This window comes from Hyaena hyaena, unplaced genomic scaffold (assembly GCF_003009895.1).
Source record: "Hyaena hyaena isolate Hyena2069 unplaced genomic scaffold, ASM300989v1 scaffold_253, whole genome shotgun sequence".
NCBI lineage: Eukaryota > Metazoa > Chordata > Mammalia > Carnivora > Hyaenidae > Hyaena > Hyaena hyaena.
The window spans coordinates 989,302-997,682 of NW_024080887.1; the positions used below are offsets into that span (position 1 = coordinate 989,302).

The window sequence follows — 8,381 nt, forward strand, 5'->3', positions numbered from 1 at the left end:
GCCCGGTGTCTGCGCGGCTCTTTCAGGGGCCCCAGCCGCCCGGGAGCTACAATGGCGGCAGGCGCGCCACCACTCTGAAGTCTAGCCTCCAGGAGCAGCACAAAGAAGCAGTTTGTGTGCTCAGCCCCCTCCAGGACCAGTTGGCGCGAGGGGACCTGGTGTGCAGGTATTTGGCAAGTACGGTCTTTCTAACGGAGGTTTTTCTCCCCCGTGCGGAGGTTTTTCTGTTTCGGACTCTCTCCTTTTCCCCTCTCACTCCCCGTAGAGGGTAGAGGGGGATCGCCTCCCACCCTGGAGTCTCCGATCCCGGCCCGATTTTATCTTCCCCGGTTCGCACTCACGTTAGAAGACTCTCTCAGTGGATTCTGCGTCTTTTTTTCTCCCAATCTCTCAGGTTTTGTAAGGTTTCCAATGGCTTCAGATCTTTTCTGTGTGATGTATGGGCACGAGTGCAAATACGGAGCTCCTTACTTCTCCGCCATCTTGCCCTCTCCGTTCTCAAAATGTCATTTTTGACTCCTCTCTCTTATCTGTCATCGTCATCCATCCACCTTTCACTTTCCCATCTGACTGTTTTTCTCACAACTCTGCTAGACAATTCATCTTGCTTCTGCTCCAGAGCCTCGACAGTACTGAGTCGCCTCTAACACCTACGTGATACAGAGGACCACAGCCTTGAGCACAGCGATCGGTCCAGGGTTGTGCATGTGACTTCAGCCAAGCCAATAACATTAAATCTTGGAACTTAGCAAAAGTTTATTCTCTTTCCTAAGGAGTTGCTAAATTAGTAGGATGATAAGCTTTGTGGGCAACTGGAGAACCTGTCTGAGAGCAGAGCACCACAGTAGCGAGCAGAACCAGCAGAGGGAATAGAGAGGACTCTCAGTGGCACGGAACAGTCCACTGACTTCTCAGTTACATCAGCCAATACTTTCATTTTTCGTTGAAGCCAGTTTGAATTGGATTCCTGGGAAAATAGAATCAAACAATTCTGCTAATACTCCTTGTCTCAAAACAAGGGATGAGATTGATACTTTCTCAAGTTTGTTCCCAGACTATCCATTAATTAGGTAAATATTGAGTATCTACAGTAAGTATAGGTAACAAAGACCAATAATGGTAAGTAGGACAGGGGCGTCTGGGTGGCTCAGTCGGTTAAGCAACCGACTTCCGCTCAGGCCATGATCTCATGGTTCATGGGTTGGAGCCCCGCGTCGGGCTCTGTGCTGACAGCCAGCTCAGAGCCTGGAGCCTGTTTCAGAGTCTGTGACTCCCTCTCTCTCTGACCCTCTCCTGCTCATGCTGTCTGTCTGTCTGTCTCTCTCAGAAATAAATAAAACACTAAAAAATTAAAAATAAAAGATAAGTAGGACATATTCTTTGCCTTCAAGCACCTAATAGTCCAGCAGGGGAGCCAGGGTTCATACATAATGAACCTATAAAGCAGAACATAATAGGTGGCCTGAAGTAGGTACAAACTACGCTGTGGAGGTATAAAGGAGAAAGAGTCCACACTTAACTGCAGAATAGACACACTTTACAGTATATAGGATTTGAGTTAGAATTTGAAGCCTGGGGAGAAATGAGAATTCCGGACAAATAGACCAGCATACTCTAAAATGAAAATGGAAATTTTCTGGACAGAAAAAGAAAATAAATGGATAGTCTGGGTTATTCAGAACATGTATTTCAAGGCAATTCAATTCGATTCATTGTGGCAAATCAGATACAACGTGGCCATATTAATGTTACATGAATGTTGTCCCACTTAGGGTACGTTAGGGCCATATCTAGGGAATAGTTGTATGTTCAACACATTAAACAGTTTTTGAATGAATGAATGAAGGTTTACCCCCTTCCCCGATACACAGGAACTCCATAAAGGCAGAAGTGAACTCCATGATTCCATGTTCATCTCTCAGCTCCTAACAGTGTCTGTTATAGAGTGGATACTCAATAAATATTTGTTGAATGATTAATGATTATTATGGAGACTTTCAATATCAGGCCAACGACTTTGAACCTAACTCAACAGACAATGGAGGGTCCTCAAAGATTTTTCAGGAAAACCCATTGTCCAGGAAAACCTACTGCGTGCTGTTCACGCTGCAGATATGTGGCATGAGCAGTGTGGTGCTTTAGAGAAAGAGATTGTGTAGCACTGAAGAGGAAAGAAAAGACATTGGAGTAGAGAGCCAGCATCACTACTAACTCACACTGAAAGTTATTTAAACCTGATCATGAAGAGAACCTTATGAGAATAGAAAACTGAGGAAGCTGTGGAAGTAAAATGGCAGAATTTGGTACCAGTCACAGAAAAGAAGTCAGGAAGAGCATCTGAGGGATGACGGAGCAAATTATATTTTCCAAAGATGGCCACAACATTGCCTTCTTTCCCACCACATAAGGAAATGAAGTCTAATTCTCCTACTCTTGAATCTGAATGGGCTCATCATTTCCTTGCAAATGATGGTGAAAGTGGCACATATGACTTCTCATGGCAAGTCATAAAAAGTGGCTCAAATTCTATCTTGCTGTCTTAAATAATTTCACCCTTGACAGCTTTGGTCACTATGTAAATAGCCCGACTACCCAGAGGCTCTTATGCTGGAAGGAAGCCCAAACTTGCTTTATGGAAAGACCACAAAGAGAGACCCTAAGAGGAAACTCAGAAAAATGCAGAAAATGCTTGAACAGACCCATGGGGGCAGCCCCTCATTGTTCCAGCACCACTAACAGATCCCAGAGAAGAGCCATCCAGCTGAGCTCTTCCTGAATTCCTGACCCACTGAAACCATAAGTAATTGATGCATTTGGTTCCAGTTATGCTGAGGATAGGCATACAAATGGATCCTGCAGGCATGCTAATGAGCTGTGTGCTGGGAATGTGGATCTGGCCAGACTAGGGAAATAGATTTAAGGGTCATTTGGAGAGATATGAAACTATGGGAATGGAAGGAGTTGTCAAAGGAGGGAATGTGGTTATAACAGAAGAGGGCCAGGGGCTACATTTGGTTGGGTGAGGAAGAGGAGTTAGTGTGAATAAAGGGACATTATTATATACTTACATAATTACTAGTTGGTTCATCTGCTTTATTGTCTGGCTCCCCTGATTAGACTATTGGATCCATAAGAGCAAAGGTCAAATCTGCTTTTGCTGCATTGATAAGTGCATTAGTCAGGCTTGCTACAGTAACTGCCCTATAACCTCAGTGGCTTTCAGCAGTGGACACTTTCTCACTCCTGTAACATGCACGTTCCACTGTAGGTCAGCAGTGGCTCTGTGCAAGGCCGCCATCTGCTGCATGTGTCTTCTCATTCCAGCAGTCGGTGGAGACAACCACCTCCATCTGGGACATGCTGTTTTCAGCAAAGAAAGGAGAAGCAAGACGTCTGCAGGAACAGGTGATGCCTCTAAAACTTCTGCCTGGATGAGGTGTGTATCATGCCTGCCTCCTTCCACTGGCTAGAGCTTGACCCATGGCCAAGCTCAAAGTAACCTCCAGAAAACACAACAAGTTGCATGGTGCTAGGTGAGCATGTAACTCTCTTACAGAGATGTGGCAGGAGTGCGTGATTGCTGAAGTAACTTACCCCTCCCACCAAAATAATCTTTGTGACTAGATAATCCTTGGCACTGAAGAGGTGCTAAAAAATTTGGTGAATGAATGAATGAACATGGTAAGAGAGGTAGGAGAAGATCAAAAGACAGTATTTAGAAACTCGAGGAAAGTTTGACCTCCAATTCCCAAAGGAATCTGGGAGCAGAAAACAGTAGACTTTATGAACCCACTGAGGTCATATGACTAGACTGCACAGTATTTTCTATGGGAAATCTCACAGACACACTCATCTCAGGTGTGGATCCTACAAGATAATTCATTTATCCAAAGTTCCATGACACTTCTACTCTGCATCCTCCCTGAACCCCACCCCTTCTTGCTTACTAGTTTCATTTAGATCCCTTAGAAATGGGAGCTATGAATGTGAGATTAAGATGCAAATGCGCATTGGCTAGCACCTAGCAAATCAAAGAACTGTGTGATAGGAAGGAAGCCATTCTCCTCACCTTCCACTTGAAACAAGGTCAAGTCACACTCTCCAAGGGCACAAAGAGGTCACCGCAAAACTGGAGGTGGTTCAGACTGGGGGAGAGAAGGCGGTGGGGGTCAGCCTTGTAAACAACAAAACCAATAAGAATGCTGCTGTGCTTTAATTTAGAAATATCCATGCAAGTCACGCTTGTTAGCTTTCTTTATTTTTAATTCAAACTAATGAAAAATTGAAAGGAAATGAGATGTTCCATGAGATTTAGCCAGACACTGAATAGGTCTCATGGAATCTGACTGCAAAATTAGTTATGGAGAACTTTTGGCAAAAACCACTACTGAGATTAAAACACTGCCTGCCTGTTCCTAAAAGGTGGTGGTGCACACTGTGGGGCCCCTGCGGAACCATTGCAAGGGCCACTCTTCTTGCCCCATTCCTGATTACCTAGGAGATGAGATTTTTAAAACAAGTTTCACTTAGTATGAGCTGTGCTCAGTTGAGGTTTCTTGGCCAAAATGGCAAGAATTAAATAGTGAAGATAGAAGAAGACTTTTTAAGTGTATTTATTTATTTTGAGAGAGAGAGAAAGAGAAAGAAAGAGCAAGTGGGGAAGGGGCAGAGAGAGAGGGAGAGAATCCAATGCAGGCTCTCTGTGCTATCAGCATGGAGCCCCACATGGGACTTAATCTCTTGAAACTGTGAGATCATGACCTGAGCCGAAATCAAGACTCAGATGCTTAACCAACTGAGCCATCCAGGTGCTGCAGTGAAGACAGAAAAGTTTTAAATTAGATTCTGATGTTATTTGTGTGTGTATGTGGTAGATGTGTATGCATGTGTGTTGAGATATATGGAAATGGTGCACAGATACATCAATTTGTGAATTAGAAACCATGAGAAAAGCAATCATTGAATGGTTATAATACCTTTCTTGCAGGGAGCTGAGTATCTTACATAAATTTGTTTATCTTCAAAAGCTGAAACTATTTTGTGTAATGAACTCTCATCCCCTGAATGTCTAGATTTAGCCTCCCCATGGTTCCTTTGCACAAGCAGAGGGAAGACATTACCACATAGCCTCTTGTTTCTGGCTGATGGGTAGTTTAGTAGAATTCCATGTTAAAGCAGCAAGAGCTTGTCTGTTAATCCAGTTAGTTTTGTTTTGTCATTTAGATTTCATACATTATTCTGGCTTGCCAGCCATCTTGAAAATTGGGTAGAAGAATGACACCGATTGTTCCTTGTTGCTAGCAAGCCTCTGAGTGGTAGCGACCATACTGTAGCCACAATGAACTTCTCTCAGTTTCTGAGCATCTAAGTTATTTCCTGACTCTGGGCCTTTGTAGGACTGTTCCATCCTGGGAAGTCCCCAGTGTGTTTTTTCTGCTTTCTTTTCTTGGTTAACTTCTCAGGTTTCAATTTAAATATCCCTTCTCCAGAAAAGACTTCCCTGACTCTCTATACTCTTCCCACACTGTCTATACACCAAGTTCCTCCTTTCTTGTGCTTTCTTAGAGCACCCTACTCTTCCATCATTTGTGACTCTGTATGTGCCTATTTGGTTGTGTATTGCTGTCTCCTACCACACTGTAAAGGCAGGGACAGTTTTTCTGTCTGGCTCCCACTGCTTCCCCAGCATTTGGCAGAGTGCCAGGTATATACATATATATACATATATATATGGATGCTCATAGTTGCTGAATGAATAAGAGTTCTGCTAACGGGAGGTTAGTAATACCTAGGAAGTTTCATTTTAGAGATGGAAATACCTTAGAGGTCATGTGAACCAAATCCTTGCAGACATCAGATCCATTTTAATCCATAGCACTTTGGTTATTTTCATTCTCTTCTACAAGCACGCCACAGCTTATATATTCTTCTGGAATTGGGATTTGGTTTGTTTCCAATTTCTTGCTATAATAAACAATGCAGCTAACAGTATTTCCATATATGTTGCTTTGTGCACCTTTGCCTAGAAATGGAACTTGTAGGTAATAGGATATGCAAATCCTTATCTTTACAGGATAACACCACCTATTTTCCAGAGGAGCTGTTCCAGTCATGGCTCGCAGTAGCTGGGCCTGAGCGTTCCTGTTGCTCCACTTTCTTGGCAAAGTTTGATTTGAACAGATTTCTTAACATTTGCTAATCTTGTGGGTGCAAAATGGCAGTTTGAATTTTCATGAGTCCAATCTGCTTAGGCCAGGGGTTGCAAACCTGGTCGTACATGGCTGAGTGAGGCCTGCGGTCTGGATGCCGTCCACGGGTGTGTTTTGTTTGACCAAAGGGTATTTTTTGAACCAAAAAATGGAATTAGTTGCCAATATTTGAATATCGGAAGATTTCACTGAAGAATCCTGACTTCTGTTATTCCCTTGGGGGAGAAAAATGGGAAGATATCCCTCCACAGGGCCCATATTCACACATGATGACAACTGGCAGTAGTTGAGAATCTGTTGCCTCTGCTTGTCGTGCCGGTGATATGCTTTGCAATTGGCCACGGTCCTACAGCCAACCTATATCTTGTGGTTATCTTCGCTTTCTGGTCCCAGTAGTGTTTTAAATTGTCTGCCCTTTTCTGAGCCTCCGTAGAACAGAGAAAGGACTTAGAAGTGGGGTGGTGATGGATGGGTACCAGTCCACTCAGGTTTCACCAGGAATTGCCCTGCATGATAGCACTGGACATATGGCTCCAGATAAAGACTAGAACACTTGCTGAGTTTAGGGCCATGTCTTCCCTAAAGCCTCTTTTGGCTCATCTCCCTGTGCCGTGTGCTGCCCCCTTCTCTAACCCCTTCCTCAGACGTGATCTTCCCTGACTGAACTTCCCAAGACCCTTTGTCTATACTCCTCTCAAGACACCTGTTTATTTTCACTATGTATTATGGTTATTTGTGTACTTTCCCCCTTTCCTCTCTTTCATTGAAAGCCCCGTAAGATTTAAGACCATGTATTCACATGTCTGTCTTTTTAATGATTTTTTATTTGTTTACTTTTGGTCCTTCATAGTATTTTGACATGGTGGCTTGTACAGGCAAGTTTTCTTTGTTTATTTCAACACACGCTTACTAAGTGCTCCATGCCAGACATTGTGCTGGGCACTAGGACCAGGAGATGCCAACGCTGCTTTGAAGATCTGACAGGATCCTGGGGGAAAGTGCCACACTTCATCCCTCCCTCCCTCTCTCCCTCCCTCCCTTCCTTCCTCCAAACAACAAATTAAGTTGAATGCTTACTATGGGCCAGACACTGCACTAAGTATTGGGAAGAAACGCAGACAAGATCCTTGCCTTATGGAGCTTACAGGCTAGTGAGGGCACAGATGTTCACTTGCCTCTAACTCAAGAAGCTGGCCTAGCCTGGGAGTCAAGCAGGAGACCAGGGAAGAACACAAGCTGATTTGAATGAGGAATAGAGGCTAACCAGATGAGTTTCTAGGGGTGACAGCCTCTCTACAAGAACGTGTCTGCCTCAAAGGGCCTCCTTCACCTATCTCCAGAAGAGGAGAAAAGGAAGCACAGGAAGTTGCGCCTGGTACAGAGCCCCAACTCCTACTCCATGGACAAGAAGTGTCCAGGATGCTACAAAATCACTGCCATCTTTAGCCAGGCAAAGACACTAGTTTTGTGTGCTGGCTGCTCCATTCTTCTTGGCCAGCCTACAGGAGGAAAAGCCAGGCTTACAGAAGGATGCTCCTTCAGACAGAAGCAGTGCTAAAAGCACCGCTAAAATCAAGATGAGTGGGAAACTATCCCAATAAACACATTTTGAAATTAAAGAGAGAGAGAGAGAGGGAGAGAGAGAGAGAGAGAAGCTAACCAGATGAAGTGGGAGATGGAAAGGAATATTTGTTCCATGTCCATGCAGAAGAGTTAGCTTGTACGGGTTAGTTATGGTGAGCAGGAGGCTCTCAGACCAGGGAGCAGAGTCAGTGTGGCTGGAATCTGGAGTGTTGGGCACAGGAGAGTGGGAGATGAAGCTAGAGATGTAGGTAAGGGCCAGACCCCAAATAGCAATGAGTACGATCGAGTGTGTAGGTGCTAACATAAAGGTGCATACACCTGAGATACTCAGTTGTTGATGGAATTAATGCACAAGTATGTGAATATGTAGATGACTATTCTAGAAACTTACCATCTCATAGAGGAGATGGGATGTTGGACAGACAGTTTGCTGTCATTGTTTAATCAGGAGGGGGCAGAATGGATGTTGAACATTTCAGAGACCTAGAAATTCTGCATTAGCTACAATGAGAAGAATCCTGTGAGCCTGGAGATTTATTAAAGATGGATGGCTCCTTGCCCTCACACCTGACTAGAAAAGGAATGGCC

The 8,381-nt window shown here is 44.1% G+C and overlaps 1 protein-coding gene across 1 annotated transcript; it reads left to right on the top strand.

Annotated features, from left to right (window-relative positions):
• The first annotated feature begins 3,480 nt into the window (after positions 1–3,480).
• On the top strand, positions 3,481–7,768 carry LOC120240582 (40S ribosomal protein S27-like). Its single transcript, XM_039245335.1, has 2 exons — positions 3,481–3,495; positions 7,510–7,768. Exons 1-2 carry the CDS (start codon positions 3,481–3,483, stop codon positions 7,765–7,767), a joined length of 273 nt encoding a protein of 90 aa, XP_039101266.1. The 3' UTR covers position 7,768.
• The last annotated feature ends 613 nt before the right edge of the window (positions 7,769–8,381 follow it).